Source organism: Haliotis rubra, unplaced genomic scaffold (genome assembly GCF_003918875.1).
Source record: "Haliotis rubra isolate DU_JTF1 unplaced genomic scaffold, ASM391887v1 Scf322, whole genome shotgun sequence".
In the NCBI taxonomy this organism is placed as follows: domain Eukaryota; kingdom Metazoa; phylum Mollusca; class Gastropoda; order Lepetellida; family Haliotidae; genus Haliotis; species Haliotis rubra.
Genome location: NW_025766994.1, coordinates 938,823 through 958,266, shown reverse-complemented (window position 1 = coordinate 958,266; position 19,444 = coordinate 938,823). Strand labels below are relative to the sequence as shown.

Sequence of the window (19,444 nt, the reverse complement as noted above, 5' to 3'; positions counted from 1 at the left end):
ATGTTGAAGATTATCTAATGATATTCCATGATTGTCACACAGCTGTGAGTAAACAAATTTACAATCAGCCGAGTTACATATTTGTTTAATAATAGTACGGTTTCTTGTAACTAATTCATCAACAATAGGTGTAGCCTTGAGAAGATAGAGAAGTATAGAAGGTATGTTTCATGGAGATTAAAATCTTCTTTTAGTATTTCAAAAGGTTTAAAATCGCCTGTAATTGATAAGATGTCCTACATATTTTCATTCCTTTTCTATACCACGAGACAAACAAGCCTATGTCACCAAATTGTACAAAGTTTAAAATTGGTAGACAAATAAAGTCTCCGATGTTTTCAATATGGTTTCTATTAATACAAGAGTAACATACTAAAACATCTTTCCAAAAGTAGTTTTTAATGTTTTTGGAGTATAATAGTAGTTTTTCTCCTTGAAAGTTAAATAGATCAATGTCCCCAAAAGGCGATAATGTTTCAAATGCTATGTGCTGTCATAATCCTGTTGCTGTGAATAGTCTTTTGATCCATTTGATCTTCAGATAGTTGAAGAAAGATATGATATCTATCATTTTCAGACCCCCCTTTGCATAGTCATTTATTAACATATTCCTTTTGATCTTATCGCGTTTACCACCCCAAGTAAACTTAAAAGGGATAGAGTTCAAACGTGTACAGAAATGTTCAGCTGGGTTGGGAAGCGCCATAAACAGGTGTGTAAAAAGGGGGATAATCTGTGATTTGATAATCATAATCCTGCCTCTCAAGTTAGAGATAAAGTCCATAAAGTTTGTCTATTATGGATTCCAATTAAACCAACCATCAACTTTTGATCGATTATCGTTTAATAGTCATGACTTACAAGTATCAGTCAAGTATCAGATACTTATCCAAGAAAACATATGGTCTTCTTAAACTAACCATCAACTTTTGATCGATTATCGTTTAATAGTCATGACTTGCAAGTATCAGTCAATTATCAGATATTTGTCCAAGAAAACATATGGTCTTCTTAAACTAACCATCAACTTTTGATCGATTATCGTTTAATAGTCATGGCTTACAAGTATCAGTCAATTATCAGATATGTATCCAAGAAAACATATGGTCTTCAGAAGTACCTTGTTTGGGGATGTTGGGGTATATTGTATTTGGCCCAGAGCCGTCTGAGAAGTATGGCGTCTGTGGTGTCTTCGTTGCTGGGGCGACGGTTCCGGCACATGCAACAGGGTGAGCTGGGGACTTGTGAGTCTGTCTGACTGTGGAAAGATCATATATCCTCTTGATACCATAGATGTTTTGTTTTTGTGCTACACCGCCGCTCCTCGGTACGTTTGTTATTACGTGTAGACTTCCGGCACATGCAACAGGGTGAGCAGGGGACTGGGGACTTGTGAGTCTGTCTGACTGTGGAAAGATCATATATCCTCTTGATACCATAGATGTTTTGTTTTTGTGCTACACCGCCGCTCCTCGGTACGTTTGTTATTACTTGTAGACTTGCTTCATATCAATGCAGTATTATAGACTAGTCAAATTTCTCAGAAATGTAAATGCACGAGGCATTTTTTGAGTAAAAGCAAGCAAACAACATTTTTGGGGTAGTTTTTCGTGCTGAATACGAATCTGTTGTTTGCTCAGCTCAAAAATGCCTAATTAGGTCAAATATTGGGTTCAACAGTCAATGAGTGCAAAATTCATTTTTTTTTAAAAGTGTTTTATTTATCATTCTCCATCCATACAATGAACTCAGTTTACAATATATTGATTAATAATGGTACCACAGGATTTCAAAATGTTGGATTTCATGGAAATGCTGAAGGAAAAATTTCGTATGTTTGCAAATATCTCCCTTATGGAGCGACTTTCAATATTTGCGTGAAGAGCTACTTTTTACAAGCATTTTTGCTCAAAATGCAAAGCAAGGCTGAATCTTTTCCTTTTGTTGACAGAATTATATTCCCGGCAAACTGTTTAGATCACAAAAATCGCATATTAAGCGCATAATTACTTCAAAGGTTAATGAGTGTGACAGGAAGCGATAGGCATTTTTACATGTATGCCACACGAATGCTTTTATACTGCTTCACATGCATGTCAAATGAAACTGCTTTCATTCATGTAGTGAGTTTGATTAATGAGTTTAGCAACAATTACCCACAGAACAGTTCAGGAAATCACAGGAACAGGTGAGTATCCTATCCGATAATGTGTCAAATACATAGTATGAAGATGAAGGCGAAAGTGGAAATATATGCATACAAGCCATGTTATGTGCTATGACTGAAGGATCGAGGCTGTACTAAAAGACTTTGCTATCACATGTTTGGTTTTAGGAATCTTTGTGCTGGAGGATTTTGTTAGTTGACGCACTGCTAGTAATTTTTTATACAAAAGGTGCAGTGTGTGTGTACCAGGAGAGGTCATCAGTGGCGGTATATACTAGCACTGGTGTAGGTTTGTTTCTATTCACAGGCCAAGGTTTATCATTTGAGCTTTGTATCATATGTCAGTAAACCAGTCAGTCTAAAAATACCCTCTACAACCAGACAGAACTGGGCATCTCATCCGTCTTTGAGGCCACCCAGCTCAGGCACAAATTGAAACATTGCAAAGTTCGGTCATCTGTAGACAGGCTTTCGTTCCTCTTTGAAGAACCTCCCGACGGCAACCCTTATCTAAAATGGCACAAACTCTGTTATTCAGCATACACACATTAGGGAAAAATAAATGTCTTTCATGAGTTACAGGTCGTAGGTCGATCAGAAAAGAATCTGTTCTTCGATTCTGCAGGGTTCAGATTCGACAGTCAGTCTAGTATTTTCCACTGTCACTTCAAATTTCAACCTTTCGCAAAACGTAAACACTGGCTTGTCCGCCGTTTCAATCTGTTGTAACTGTCTACTTCCAAGAAGTAGGTCAGACGATTCCATTATAGTGTGGCCAGGGGGGTACAGTAACACGGCACACAAAACAATAGGCTGGTTTCGGTCGTGTGGAGTTTATAAAAACGATTAAAAAAACAAGTTCTTAGGTGTTACATTAATGCACTGAATAAACAGTAGTTTGTTTTCTTTGGACAGCATATTTGTATATTGCAGTGTTATAAACATACGAACGGCACCTACCACTCTCTTCACAGTTACATTCGCCTCTCGTCCAATGCCGGATCACGCAGTATCTTCCGCAGGACGAGGAAGTTCGATTTTTAAATCGGTTATAGTAGAATGGAGATAGACGTACTGTGTTTGGAAATTAGATGAATGTTAGACCGAGTTGATAGACTCTAAATTTCATTTGAAGCCGAAGTTCCAAACAAAGGACGTTTATCTCCTAAATAAAATGTTCTACGGTAAGGATAAACGATATATACCAACACGGCAGCTTGAAAAACTATTACATAAAGTAATGAAGACAGCTGTTTTATTTGAAGCAATTTGATAAACTCATAAGAATTGACGTGTGATTAGAATGATAGGCCCCTACCTGTGTGTTGATACTGTGGTAGTGATGTCTATTTACATAGACATGTTCGTTGACACGAGGAGCCTGTATCTGCACATGAGTGCAGTCAACAACACCAATAACTCCTGATAGAACGCCATTTGATTCCTGCGGATCTCGTTTGCTTGTGTCGGAAAGCGAACAAATCTGGTGAGAATCCGGTGTTATGAGTCTCGTGTACAGCACGGGACACAGTAGGCTGACTTACTCCATGGTCATCAGCATTACATAGCTGGAATTTTCCTATTGCTAGGAAGCGCAATGTCAAAAGTGGTTTCACAGTGGCATTGACTGCATGATTTCTTGCTGTGTTAGGCTGAATGGCATTCGAGACCAAATCAATTACAAACTGTATGCCGCCCCTGTCTAAACGATACCGTTTAATGAGTTCTTCATCACTTAAGTCTTCACAACGGTTACTTCTTGGACGGTAAATTCTCCTATTGGCATGTCTAGCGGCTATTTTTGTCAACTGACTTAGGTTACACATGTAGAGTTAAGCCTAGCCAACATCAGGCTTAGGATTTCAGTAGAACATTACACAAACTTAAGTCTAATACTTTTTTGTGAATATGACCAGGAAAAATCATAAATCTGAAGTCAAAACTTCACCTGATGAAGGAGCAAGCATACACTCCGAAACGTCGTGTTATTCACAATAAAGACTGACTGACTGACTGAGTTTGGTTTTATGCCGCTTTTAGCAATATTCCAGCAACATCACGGCGGGGGACACCAGAAATGGGCTTCACACATTGTACCCATGTGGGGATTCGAACCCGGGTCTTCGGCGTGACGAGCCAACGCTTTAACCATTAGGCTACCCCACCGCCCCTCACAATTAAGAAGTGTTGACATCCATAAATCTTGCTTTTCTTAAAACTTCAGTTTTTATTGCTTTTAAGAATACCGCCCCTGATCTGAACATACGATTCGCTTTGTCAATTCGTCCTGCATGCTTTAGGCGGTCAGGGACTGCTATAACCAAGAATCACCATGCGTTTTTTTAGGTCACAATTAAGGTTGAGACAATGAATGAAAAACCCATCCTTTAAAGGAGGAGCGAAAATAGCCCTTTGAAGCTAAATGTCTAGTGTCAGTAACATGTGCCAGTGACTATTTCTGACCAAATGAAATGACTTAATTGGGGTATATAAGTTAACCTCATCAAAATGCATCTTTTTTCACTTTGTACATACCCATTTATTAATTGGGAATAGCGCCAACTGCTGAAGGAACTTTTGTGTTTTATAATGATGTCGCTAATTCTCTTTTTTACCAGAGGACTAAAACGGATGACACTGGGTGGAAAGAACCTGCCGACCGTTGCAAGTGACACTAAACCCTTGGTTACAATCACATTTCTTTGACTTAATGCTCCTTGTAGAGTCAGGAAATGTTTGTCCTATATACACTATATACAGATATGATAAACACAAAACCTATTACTCGTTGAAACATTACAATCGGATGATGGCATCCAAAAGAGTAAGATAATAAAAATGCTAATTTTCATATGTTTTTTTGTTTACTTTTCTTCTTTCATTGTGAATCATTTTAGCTACTTAAATCTGCCAGGATTGTTTATTGGAAATGTAAATTGAGTTTCTTTGATCATATGCAAATAAAAAAACTTCATTTGTAACATTAATGCTTCTACTTTTCACCTATATATCTATCGATGTTTCAATTAACCAACGACCGTGCATGCACTTCGCAAGTACATTTTGTCCACAGATATGGGCCTAGATTTTCGAAGCTCTCTTAGTGCTAAGATAGTCGTAAGTTAATGTTATTGTATGGTCTAACCCTTCATTGCCTTTGAGGCATTACCTTGTTTTTAGTCGCGGTAGCTCGTTATCATATTAATAACTGTGCGCATGTGAAGAAAGTATGCGACATTTCGTACTATTGTAAAGATTCACTGTCCTTTCGCGTGCCTTTTCACCTGAGGGCACAACATCACTGCACAGTAGTGACCTTTGGGTTCGTCAGAAACTTCTGGTCATGGGCTCGAATCCTCGTTTGCCCTGATTTATTAATAACTTGTCAACTCCATACTCACTCACTCACTCACCAAAGTAACAAACGTCTAAGATTTAGGTCTCTTTGGACCGACCTCTTACAGCAAGCTGACACGCCATGGCACAGACTACTCCTAGTCTCTGAATAAACGTAATTTGGATAGGAACAAACCGTTCCCATTAACCGGAAAGAGAATCCCCGTGAGAGGGGAGATTCAGTTACCAAAAGCATCTACTTTGGGGCAAATCGATACATTCTTACAACCATCAAAAAAAAAGATTAAAAGACACGTGTATGTATTGGCCCTCTTGTCTTACTAGAGTACTGTGGTCATCACCTTATATATACAACAAAATTAGAAACTTGACACTGGTAAAACCCGACCCCAAAAGCGCGCCTTTCTAAAAATAGATGATTTCACCTAAGACAGCATTTACTCAGAAAAAGACACACACAATATTGTTCTCTAAAGCATTTATAATCGATGACGAGGGTAAATGTATAGTGCCTGTCAGGAAAGGACATCACACTGGTGTCAAAGGCAATCAAAGTAATATCAGTATCGTGTGTGATCCTCATCAGACGCCAGTACCGCTGCATAACGTCTCCTCATTGACCGCAAGACTTGAACAAAGAATCGGATCGGAAGTCGACGTCATTGGCTCACCAAATCATGTCCCAGATCCTTCAACGTCTGTGGCTGAAAACTTTGCATGGGTAATCGCCTGCTCAGTTCATCCTAGGTGTGTTCGATTGGGTTGAGGTGAAGTGAGCGAGATGGCCCCTCCATGACGTCAACACCAGCATTTTGAAGAAAGTTTCTGGTTAAAGACGCATTGTGAGGTGTACCGTTATCATACTGAAACGTAAGACCTGGGCATAAATGGCATTTTCTTAACTGTCTAGATACTTTTTTACAGCGACAGGTCTCTACAGGTAAATAATGATGAGACGTTCTAAACCGCATTAGTGGGTTTGAAATTTGTTTTGGGAGAAGCAAATATGGTTCGAAAGTTGGCTAATCCTTAGTAGTTTATATAATGAATGCCTTTAGAGCTACTAGGGCGGTGGGGTAGCCTGATGGTTAAAGCGTTCGCTCGTCACGCCGAAGACTCGGGTCCGATTCCCCACATGGGTACAATGTGTGAAGCTCATTTCTGGTGTCCACCGCCGTGATATTGTTGGAATATTGCTAAAAGGGGCGTAAAACCAAACTCACTCACTCACTCAATTTAGAGCTACTAATATATAGTTTCATTCCATTTTTTGTATAAATTGATCTTTTAGTGTAGATTCTACTACAGAGACTAGCCAGTGTCTTGACACGGAACTGGGGATTTCGTAAATACAGGTTAAACCACAGTTATTTAGAATGTTCTTAATGTGACTTAACCACACATTATTGCGATATGGTTTGAGGGTGTTATCTAACTTTGTAAGTTGATACAGACATGAGGATAACTTCAGTGGATAGGTAACAGTTTCTAGGTAATACCAGAAAGAAATCATTTTCTTAGGAAGGTTCCCAATTAATAGCACTATTACTAACTCCCAGTAGACCATGAAATTAGGGGTAGATTGGCTACCAGTTTTAAACATTTTAAATGGACCTTTTCAACATTACCAATATTTTCGTACTACCAAATTTCGGGCCCGTATAAAGCAATGGGTAATACCAGAACATCGAATAGTGTAAGAAAAGTATCTAATGCTATGTTTAAATTATGTGATTTCTTTAAGAGCGCATTGCCTTTTTAGAATTTGATAACAGACTATTACAAAATTAAGTCTACTGTTTTTGTGAAAATTAATAAATTAATGCCTAGGTATACATGCTTATGAACAATGTCAATAGGTTGCGAACCAAATCGAAAAAAATAATTTAAGACGTTTGCTTTGGAGCATCCCCACCCCCGCCCCCCAAATTTTTACTTTAGTTTTTGGTGTGCTTACCGTTATTTTCCAACAATCACAATAATCTTCAAATGCATCCAACGGGTGTTGCAGATATTTCACACACTGTCTCCTTCATCTGAGATAAATTTGTCACGGTAAAGTGATTCATGTTTGAAGTCCTGGCATTAAAGTCCCTGGGCAACATAACAGTCAGTGCGTGATAGAGCCTCCAACACTGACTGTTCCAGCAAGTAAAATACATCGTCGGAGGAATACTTAGATCCCTCGAGTGGGATACACACTACACCAATCTCTATATCCTGATCTATATTGAACAGGTCTTTCGATATTTTATACCAAAGTGTATATTCATTCGAGTTTAACTGCGATATATAATGTGAAATAATATTTTTTAAGCAAGAGTTATTCCGCCAGATCGCCTAATACCTTTAGAACTATTTTGAACAAAAAGTTGATAGCCATCTATTTGTAGGTCATCAAGTGAGTCAGTCTTTGTTTCTTGAAAACATAAAATGTCATTCTTTTCAATTTGTGGTGTACCCTGCCGTGATATTGCTGGAATTATACTAAACGCGGCGTAAAACTCCATTCACACACTCACATATTACACGGGTTACCTTCAGGGTAGACAGGCGTCCCAGTCTCTAATGTACTCATTTGAGGGTATTTTGCTGTCCACAGAGCACTTTTGTATGGAACAGACTGAAATAAAGCGGAATTAATATTTTACATTTTCCAGTTGTAAATGTATCACCCAACATAATGTCAGTATTAGTACATGTACAATCCATTTGTCAGTACCGGTTGTGCATGATTTAGTGAACCACAGTTAGTAACATTTCAGTTGATCATGTGGTCTTTCAGTGACAGAGTGAGGGCCTAAAATTGAATGCATCAGCAATACAATTTGAATGCTTCACTGCATCAGATTAAGATGACACTAATTCATCCATCACTTCAACTCTCCACATTTTGGAAAGGGACAGTCGGATTACCTAACCCTATTTCTCTGGGCTAGCATGAGAAAGATGAGGTAATCAGAGCTTATTCCTAAATTGGCTTTCCTACTCTCTACGAAAGCTTGCACGGGGTGCGCATTCAACAACAAAGATAAACTCTTGGAAAAACGCCTTAAAGGTAAATGTATAATGAGTCAAAAAAGAAACTTCACAAAATGTAATTTGAAAAATAATGAATAATTTTTCTCTGATGATACATCTATGTATCCGAAATGGGATCCCTATCTTTCGACTCTAGAAAAACGTTAGCAAAACCCACTCAAACCCATCCATTCCTAGTGCAAATGACGATAGTGCCAAATCAGGTCTTGCACGTGCACTCGATCACGTGATCTTCGCATCGAAGTTTTCTTCATATGCACGTGTTTGTATTGGCCTCAAGAATTGAAAACAACACTTTTAAACCACAGTTCTAACGGTACTTGAAATGCCACGATTGTCAAATGTGCAACGTGAACGTGCCGTTGGCATGTTGCAAGTTGGAAGATCAGTTATTGACGTCGCAAGAGCAATGGGATGCAGCCGTCGTACTGTGTATGACTTGCGAGGTCGTCTACAACAAACTGGCACCACTTCTGATCGCCCAAGGTCGGGTCCTCCACGTGTGACGTCACGAGCAGAAGACCGTCAAATCGTCCTACGTCACCTACGTGACAGATTTCTGCCGGCTACACGAACCAGGGCTGAGATGTTTAGAGGTCGCCTGTCCTCACAGACCATTCGAAATCGGTTCCGGGCTGCCAATCTCCATTCTCGACGTCCATATTGTGACTTGACATTCTGTATACCAATGTTTTGGAACGGCGGTGTAGCCTAATGGAACTGATTATGGCACTGTCAGTGTATCGAGTACATCACACAGATCTCAGCAATGAAATAATAACAATTTAACCATCTTACCATCTCTTGTTATTTTATAGTGCCCTGAAGAAAGAATGTGAAGTTTCTTTTTTGACTCAGTATATGTAACGCGATCTTGAATGTGATTGGAAAAATACTTTTCATGCAGTGAAGCTAACCTGGCCATGCTTGCTGGGGGTATTTAGAGGCAAGGCACCAGTCAACGTTACATCCCCCAAACAATTTGAAATTATTCTGACCTAACGCCTTAATGCTTGATTCAAGGTTGCTTTAAGGGGACTTATGGTAATAGGAAAGCACCACTCAAGGTAACATCCCAACACAATTTGAAATTGCTCTGAGCTAACGTCTTAATGCTTGATTCAAGGTTGCTTTAAGGGCACTTACGGTAATAGGAAAGCACCACTCAAGGTAACATCCCAACACAATTTAAAAATTGCTCTGAGCTAACGTCTTAATGCTTGATTCAAGGTTGCCTTAAGGGCACTTATGGTAATAGGAAAGCACCACTCAAGGTAACATCCCAACACAATTTGAAATGGCTCTGAGCTAACGTCTTAATGCTTGATTCAAGGTTGCCTTAAGGGCACTTATGGTAATAGGAAAGCACCACTCAAGGTAACATCCCAACACAATTTAAAAATTGCTCTGAGCTAACGTCTTAATGCTTGATTCAAGGTTGCTTTAAGGGGACTTATGGTAATAGGAAAGCACCACTCAAGGTAACATCCCAACACAATTTAAACATTGCTCTGAGCTAACGTCTTAATGCTTGATTCAAGGTTGCCTTAAGGGGACTTATGGTAATAGGAAAGCACCACTCAAGGTAACATCCCAACACTATTTAAAAATTGCTCTGAGCTAACGTCTTAATGCTTGATTCAAGGTTGCTTTAAGGGGACTTATGGTAATAGGAAAGCACCACTCAAGGTAACATCCCAACACAATTTAAACATTTCTCTGAGCTAACGTCTTAATGCTTGATTCAAGGTTGCCTTAAGGTGACTTATGGTAATAGGAAAGCACCACTCAAGGTAACATCCCAACACAATTTAAAAATTGCTCTGAGCTAACGTCTTAATGCTTGATTCAAGGTTGCTTTAAGGGGACTTATGGTAATAGGGGAAGCACCACTCAAGGTTACATCCCCAAACAATTTGAAATGGCTCTGAGCTAACGTCTTAATGCTTGATTCAGGACTGCTTTAAGGGGACTGGGGCACACAGACCGTAATGAAGCAGAGGATGGTTTGATGTACGTTATCTCGCCAAGAACACCTTCGACGCGTGGTCAGGTGACAACCACTTCTCATGAGTAAATGGTTGAATGAGATATTTATGCCCACTTAATTATCTACTGGATTCAGATTGAATTATTTGAAACTCTAATGACAATGACATTTTTAGTACAACGTTACGATACACACTTCTATGCAGTTGTCAAGCACACTGACAACAGTACAAGAATCTACATCGAAACGTCGCACAACATAAATGATATCCCAAGGGCCAAATCCGTTTTTCTATGCTTCTTCATTTTGGCTGGGAAGGTTGATTTTATATAAACGTATTTTGCTAGAGTAAAATTAGACATACATGCTGCGTTAACGTTGTTAAATTATACTCACGTGGTAGAAGACGTTGTGTTCAATGGTGACGCTGGAGTACTCGTCGTCCAGCATGACGCCCCTGACACCTGACCCTGGCATTAGCTTGATGGTATCGTGGATGTGGTTATATCGGATCATGTTGCCTCGCTGTCATTGGTGAACATTATAATATATAAATGCGCTTTACATATTAATTATTTGATATCAGGAAAAAAAAAACACATACGCATCATTTTTGGATACATAAACTCAGAAGGTAGCCTCGTGGTTAAAGAGGTCGCTCGTTATGCTGAAGACTCTTTCATACGTGGATACAATGTTTGACGCCCATTTCTAGCGTCCCCCACCGTAACATGGCGGGAATATTGCTAAAAGCGGCGTAAAACTAAACTCACTCACTGAACCCTCTTTATACAGATGATACTGTCTTTTAAACGCCTGTGACAGGGAAACAATCACCCGTCCAAATTTCTGTCAAACTGATTCCATAGGGCGTATAGAAACACTGTTTCTTTTATTCTTTTATTCAAATGATGGAACTGTCAACGCGTAGTGTGCTAACTATTCAAAAGAACATATTGTTGTATACTTAGAGAATAACCAGCGCCGTCTCTTGTGGCTGTGTCACACAATGGTTGGTTGCAGACATTAATCTGCACATGTGTTACCTCAATTCGTATAAACTCGGTTTTCCTGGCATTGTCTACCTTACAAACACACAGACACTCTTCACAGATATACAGAATTTGGTTGTGTTACAGTTTGTTAGTCAGATGCCTTAACCATTACTTACTTGTATGTTACCTCTACACTAACACTGTCATCAAGGACTATTGATGGAGGATGCATTTTTCACATATTTGTGAACGATCTCATCAGAAACTATTTTCCTGTCCTGGTTCAGGTGGATCAGTGTCAGTCCAATGAAGCGCTTTTGACCCGTGGTACACTTTAGGTGCCTCTTCAGCCTTGTAAGGCTGGAAACTGTCCGTTCTGCTTCAGTGCTTGTAACTGGATGTGTATCGGCAATTGTGAGCAGCTTACGAATGTTGGGAAAACATCCTCATCGGCAGTTTTCAAGCTTTCGATTGCCTTGGTCTTTCAGTAGGTTTAAGATAGCTTCTGCAATACTGCTGACCTGTTGTTCTTTCTAAATGTACATCATCAAATAATGTCTCTTTGATAGTCATTGAATTTTGATCAACATATCTCAAGCAAAGACCAAGAACCTCAACATTGGAAAACGTATCTGTGACTTCATCGGCAAATCACAGAAAACACAGCCCCTTCTGTTTGAAGCTGAGGGACCACCTCTGAGCGAATGTGGTCACCAACTACGTCAATGAATTCATTTTGAACTGTTTTGCTGGGTTATTGGGCGTTTCTTCTGCCAAACTCTAATTGATGACGTAATCATCTATATTTGTCAGTAAATTCAATATGGCCAGCATATTTTCCTTGTTTGGTTGTTCTGATGTCCTGTCATTTCTGTGCCCCCTCAGAGACAACCTTGTCTGCCACAGAGTATCACCGTGTCAACTATATGTTTCAGAATGTTGCAGTTCAAGTCGTACATTTCCTTATTCTGTTGAGATATTCGATAAGGTAACGACACACATTCGTGTGTCAAAAAATGTATTCTGGTGAATCTCAATTGCAGCATTTTTCCCAGTTGCTTTAGACAAATTTGTCAAAGGATACTTTACTAAAGACCCTACGCACTTTCGCTCATCACCCAGGTTCGGAAACGGAACACACATTTTACATAAACCTCCACCCGTTGTTGGACTGTACACAAGCCAACTGTATTTATCCATCCAGCTGTCCTGGAATACAAGACGTTTGTGTAGTGATTGAGCTCTTGTTTGCGAAACAATATCCCCAACGTCAACGCCGTCATACCTTACATACGTGCTCTTCGTCTCAACTGGATCAATGCCAGGCACAGATATTTTCGGCTTTCTTGATAGCTGGTTCACTGCTGCTGTCCTTCATATAACTGGTATCGGATTGTGAGAAACCGGACATCGTGGAACCTTTTTGGGGTGTTTTTTTCCATACACTATCAGCTGAGTCTATGTTACCCAGATTAGTTTTCACTTCGGTAAACTCTGCTTTTGCACAAGTATCTGGCAAAGCACACTCCATTTCCATCTCGCCAGTTTCAATACTGGCCACAAAATGGTTAAGTTTCCCTCCCGGTGTGTCTGTGCTGGTCATGTGGGTCCACATGATACAGACAGGTGGGGGTCTGTATTTCGCCAACGAGTGGTGTGATGGTTTTGTGCTTGATCTGTCGATCAGTTGCTACACTCCGAATATTGGGATAAACCGATATGACCTTGCGCTGAAAAGCATTACTTGCCGCGTATATTGAGAGTGTATAACAGAGGCATACTGTCCATTGTTTACAGTGTAATGTACCTCTTTCCGAAAGGTTTGTTGTATAGATGAAGTCACAAGTGATAAGACCAATAGCCACAGAAAACTTCACACACTTTGGTACCTGGTCAGGTAAATCGGACTGTTTGATACTCTGCGATCTCAAAGAAAACTGAAACCTCAGACATTCCCAACCTTCTTTGGCTGCACTAACTAATGCTGAATGCAGCCGTCGGTAATGTAACACACGCTTCTTGTCGTCCACAATAAAATGCTTTTTACATGTAAGAATCTTACTTGCTCAGCAAGATAAATTTACAACCAACAGGTACACAAAAAACGATTGCAAATCGAAAAAAATCCTATGAACTGAACGCAATAGTACACTGACCATCTGTTAGCTGAAAATGATTTTTTTTTAAACAAAATGCTTTAATTGAACAATGAAGCCCTTTTTTGGCAACGTAACTAGAAAATGAAATCTCATCCGAAAATGATTAAATAATAATGAAACTATGAACTAGCAGCCCTGGAATGAGAAATCCTAGAAGCTAGAACAATTTTCAGACATCTAAACTGTTCGAGAGCCGAGACGAAAGACCAATTACAAGGGATGCAGCCAGTTATTACTATTCGCAGCAGCGACGTGTTGGTACGTTTTGTCAGAACGAAAGGCGAGCGAAAAGTGACAATGTCTGCTTTAAGAACCATCACTTGTGTGTAACACCAGGACATTGACCAAGTCACACCAAGCGATTTGGTGTAAGGGAAAACCAGTCAAACCTAAATAAACTTTTGTGCAATATTATCCAGAGTAAAGATAACAGGGATGACATGCACGGAAGATGATGACTTACAAAGAACCAACTCCTTGTAGCATGGAGAGCACCACAGTCGCTGGCATTGAGGCAGTTGTGGTGGACGTGATTATACTCCATCACGTGGTCGTTACCCTGTAGACCAGGACAGGAGTGAGGCAGTACAGTGCATATTAGTTGTAGACAGTGCTAGTAGGCAGTGCATATTCGGATATAAGAATCAAGATTGATTCACTTGAAATTATTGTTTCCAAGAATTTCAGACAATTCCATATATACTCTATAGATTACGTTTTTGTAAAAAGAAATGTTAAACTTGGGGTTCTGTTGATCGTATTGTCATCCGTGTAGTCATTCTACTTTTGGAACCACGTCGTAAGTGACTTCATGAACGTTTCGACGATGTAATTGCACACGTATACAAGGGAATAATACACTTATCAAACCGTTCAGTATGAAGCATGTATGTTATTGTAATATTGGCATTTAGTTTCCATTTCCAAAACATATTTCAATCGTACAATTCTTCATTATATCTTTCACAGCAAATGATTTTCTTTCTCGAACAAACATTCAGGAAGGACATACGTCGAACCTGATGGCAGCATATTGTCCGTCGTGGATGTGGTTGTAGCGTATGAGGTTGTTGACACCATCAATGTGCACTGCGTTCTGTCCAACCGCTCCCTCCCGACTGTACCTCCAGATATGGTTGTCTTCAACCACGTTACTGGAGCTGATGAGGTTGACACGGTCACCGCCTTAAGAAATACGTGTCATCTTACAGTGTATGGTTGATGTGTAGGAAATTAGTTTGCCTTATTTTAAGTTATAACATACCTTTGTAATTTACAATTCAAATCATTCGATGTCTTGAACAAGGTTGACACGGTCACCGCCTCAAGAACTATATTTCAGCTAGCAATGTATGTATAGGAAATTCGTTGTTTTAACTTGAAAATAAACTGTTGTAATTCACAATTCATATCGATCGATAATGCACCATCAGCTGGTTAGACAAACTAAACTCACAACGCAACATTCTTGTGTATGAAATGAATACTAGCCATAATAATGATTACCAATTATTTCAATGCCTCCATCTCCATCGTGTATTTCACACCTGGACACAGTGACGGACCGACAGTCTCCTCCACAGTGGAACACGTAGGAACCTGGAATACATGTTCTTTGGTAAATGACTACATATAAAGAAAGAGAGAGAAATATAAGGGGAACAAATGTTTAAAAAACCGAAGGGGCTCAGGGGTGGATCCAGAGGCGGGTTGTGCACACCCCTCCCCCTTCTCTCCCGCAAAAGTTTTCCCTGAGGAGCATTTCCCCCTAACCTTTGAACTTCATGATTTATGTGCACCCCCCTTCTCCAGAATCCTGAGTCTGCCCCTGGGGTTACCAAAGAAGTATGTAGTGGCGTGACTGTGGGGCGGATGAAGAAGGGATGAAGGTGTGAAGTATCCATGGTCTCGGTCCAAATTACTTTGTGAAGATGTTGTGTATTATGCGCTCATTGCGATGAAACTCAGGATTGGATGTTCCACGTGTGGAAATTTAGTCCCAGAAATAAAGTCCACTAATTTTTTTAAAAAAGAGACCAGCACAGGTTCTTAATGTTGCCTAGATCTGACTTGCACTCTAAGCTGGATTTGGACTCACTTCTGTATATCCTCTAAGAGACAGTCTACTCTACAGAGGGCAATGTGTAAAGCCCAGTTTAATGGCCAACAAACCTTTACTCAGGTGTGAGTGAGTTTTACGCCGCACTCGGCAATATTCCAGCTGTATGGCGGTGGTCTGTAAATAATCGAGTCTGGACCAGATAATCCAGTGATCAACAGCATGAGCATCGATCTGCGCTATTGGAACCGATGGCATGTGTCAACCATGTCAGCGAGCCTGACCACCCGATCCCGTTAGTCGCCTCTTACGTCAAGCATGGGTTACTGAAGATCAATATTCTACCCCGGACCTTCATTTACTCAGGACAACTACCAGTCACAGTCACTCAAATTCCCTCGCCCTGCCTTCAGCGGACTGGCAGTGAGTTACCTGTATTCGTCAGCTCAATGAATGAATGAATGAATGAATGAATGAATGAATGAATGATCGAATGAAGACGAAATTGTAAGAATGAGTGAAAGTAAAAGTAGAATGAGTGAAGGTGTTATAAGTCATGAGGGAAAGCGAGACTGTGGGAAGGTGTAGGAATACTTTGCATTGCGCCCATCTGCATGTACTTGAAACGTATGCAGATAAGATATAAGTGTGGACTAATCTTTCGTGCGTCACGCCGAAGATCCTATTCTGATTTCTCGTGCTGAACAATGTGTGAAGCCTATGTTCTGGTATAACATGAAAACGGAAAATATATTATACTTCTAAAATACTAATTTCATTGGGCGTCATTGAATCAATTGCCAAATCGTTACCTGTGTTCTTCAACTCAAGTTGTCGTAGTTCTACATTGGACACGTTTTTGGCGTTGATTCCCATTTTTCGACAGACTTCCAGGGTAAAGTCCTCAAACCTCAGGTTGGACACGCCGGGATCCAGTCTGGCAAACATTTATGACATACAAATCGATACAGTTTTTCTGTGTAAAAAACAAACTTTAAAAAAATCACTTTTCAAGGAACTTAGGGCATGAACTCGTCAGGTTGTTGACAGTTCCATGTTGATCACTGGATTGTCTGGTCCAGACTCGAATATTTACAGACCCCCGACATATAGCTGGAATAATGCTGAGTGTGGCGTTAAACAACAACCAAACCAAACCAAACCAAACCAAACCTACTCGATACAGTCATCAACCATTGACGCATACACAACATCTGATGACGTCAGAGAACCTGTCGGTGTATTGGGCCACGCGTACAGAATCCCCGTTCTTCTGTCGAGGTAGTACTCCCCCTACAACAAAGTACACAACATCTGATGACGTCAGAGAACCTGTCGGTGTACTGGGCCACGCGTACAGAATCCCCGTACTTCTGTCTAGGTAGTACTCCCCCTACAACAAAGTACACAACATCTGATGACGTCAGAGAACCTGTCAGTATATTGGGTCACACGTACAGAACTCCCGTACTTCTGTCTACAGATACGTATGATGTTGTTACCTCAAAATGAATGATGATAAAACTGAACTCATAGTTTTCCACCCTAAACGTCTACAACCCAGTATCTCTCTTCCTAAATTCAGCATCGGTCAGTGTGAGATTCAGCCAAACCATGAGGTGCGAAACTTGGGAGTTAGGAGTTATCACCAGGATATTGCTGGAATATTGCTAAAAGCGGCGTAAAACCTTACTCACTTGGCGTTGAGCCAATGTAAATCTATGTCAAAGAGTGCAGTCTTGGATCGGTTTGTGCATGCCATTCTTTGCTCCCGATCCACAAAGAGTTCGTAACGTTACGACCTACCGTAACTCTACATTATATCACTGACTTACGAACGCTTTGTGAATGCACAACATTCTATGTCCAGTGTGAAACTCACGGGCTCGTCAATTTCCGAGAGCATGTTTATCACCCGGAAGTAGCCGCCCTGTGAGGTGATTCCAGTCAAGTTGCCGTGGTTGTAGACACCTGTCAGAATAAAGGCAGCATATACTCTGTTTACACGCATCGTACCAGTGAAGATTCGACCTTCCTCCATTATACACACTGGTATTCTTTACTATTTATTAGAACTGGTCTTCAGTAACCCGTGCTTGTCGTACTAACATGATCAAGTAACGGGATCGGGTGACTTGGAAGACACATGTCCTCGTATCCCAATTGCGTACGTCGATCAGGCCTACCAAACAAAGCTTTCCCACTGTGCAGAAAAACGCAGAAAAGTCCACATTAATCGTGCAAATAGCGACATAAACATACTACCTCGCTACTCAAACAGTCAATTCCATTAATTTCCACGATTTATGTGGGATTTTCTGTGTTTTTTCTGCACAGTGGGAAAGTTATCTTTGGCAGGCCTGTCGATGCTGATGCTGTTGATCACTGGATTGTCTGGTTCAGACTAAATTACATACAGACCGCCGCCACATAGCTGGAATATATTGCTGAGTGCGGCGTTAAACAACAAGTAAACCAACCAAACATACACACAGCAATAATGTTATTTTACTCCATTTTCATTACGTGCATTCGGTCCCCTAACTTTTACAATTACTGCAAGCAGTGAGTGAGTTAAACATTAATTCCGCATCGGCAATGTTCCACCCATATAGCGTCCAGACACCGCTTTGAACAGTATAATTTCAGTTATATTGCGAGTGTCAGTTTAATGTTGTAAAAAGCCTGAAGCGATACAAATCTTAGATGTTTGCCATTTTGGTGAAACGTACAAGCACAAAAACTCAATCTAAACAAAGCGAACCCGGATGGGACCCATGATCACATGTTTCTGGCGTGCCCAGTGGTCGCAGCTCGTCCCGGCGATTTACGTCGCCGTGGACGACGAGGTCACCAGGGCCCCAGTGACATGCCTGGTTTATAGGTTCAACTTGACTTCAACCACACTGGTAGCCAATAACTTCCGGGAAAACACGAAATCAAACGCACAAAAAGAAACCTTTGTTACAATATTAATGTAAAATGAGAAGACGGCACACATACGTCATACGTATTACACATGTATATTATTCAAGTGAAACCATTTGAATTCAACATAACTCTTAGAACGTATTTGATTGTAACCGGCATCTGCGTAGAAAAGTGGACAATTCATACTCTCTCTGGCAAATATCAGAACACACAGACACACCTCCTCCCCCACCCCAACCCCACACACCATATTGCCGACGTGAAGGTACATTTTAACTCACTCACTCACTGAAACTAACCAGGCCGCATGCCATGGCGATCCTTAGCAGCAAGAGCGATGGTGTGGTTTACGGCATCTATTGTACGTATCTTCAACGACAGGTCCGCCCAGCTCCAGTACCTAGAGAAGCATTAGACACTGGGACTCATAGACATTTGTCAGTCGATATGTAGAAATCAAGAAGGGCAGGAATTATGGTATGAGCTTATTCAAATGTTAAGCACATATGACGTTGGATCTGTTGTGATAGAAATTAAATGAATTATGGGTTTACTATTATTTGTTAATGAAGGCATTAAGGCAGAAACAGTCCTGCGATAGGAAAGGCGGTTTAAAACAAACACCTCACGATCAGGCAGTGGGACGTAATTATAAGCCTCACATGAATGTGACCATTAAAACAGTTCGTGAGCAAATGTGGTATTTTTGTTAAGTGCTTATCTTGAAGTGGAAAGGTCGTTTAC

General features: G+C 40.4%; 1 protein-coding gene and 1 long non-coding RNA gene across 3 annotated transcripts; both read right to left on the bottom strand.

The window, feature by feature from the left end:
• Window positions 1-2,620: 2,620 nt before the first annotated feature.
• On the bottom strand, window positions 2,621-16,717 carry LOC124283846. Its single transcript, XM_046719875.1, has 6 exons — window positions 16,582-16,717; window positions 15,217-15,309; window positions 14,723-14,895; window positions 14,174-14,269; window positions 10,953-11,081; window positions 2,621-2,677 (listed from the first exon to the last, which is right to left on the bottom strand). The coding sequence occupies exons 1-6, from the start codon at window positions 16,715-16,717 to the stop codon at window positions 2,621-2,623; spliced, it is 684 nt and encodes a 227-aa protein (XP_046575831.1).
• Window positions 16,718-17,011: 294 nt separating this feature from the next.
• LOC124283855 lies at window positions 17,012-19,074 on the bottom strand. 2 transcript variants are annotated; one of them, XR_006900418.1, is made up of 3 exons: window positions 19,000-19,074; window positions 17,652-17,740; window positions 17,012-17,062 (listed from the first exon to the last, which is right to left on the bottom strand). It is a non-coding gene; the product is annotated as an uncharacterized LOC124283855 (long non-coding RNA). The 2 variants fall into 2 exon arrangements; XR_006900417.1 differs by lacking the exon at window positions 17,012-17,062 and adding an exon at window positions 17,134-17,162.
• Window positions 19,075-19,444: the final 370 nt, after the last annotated feature.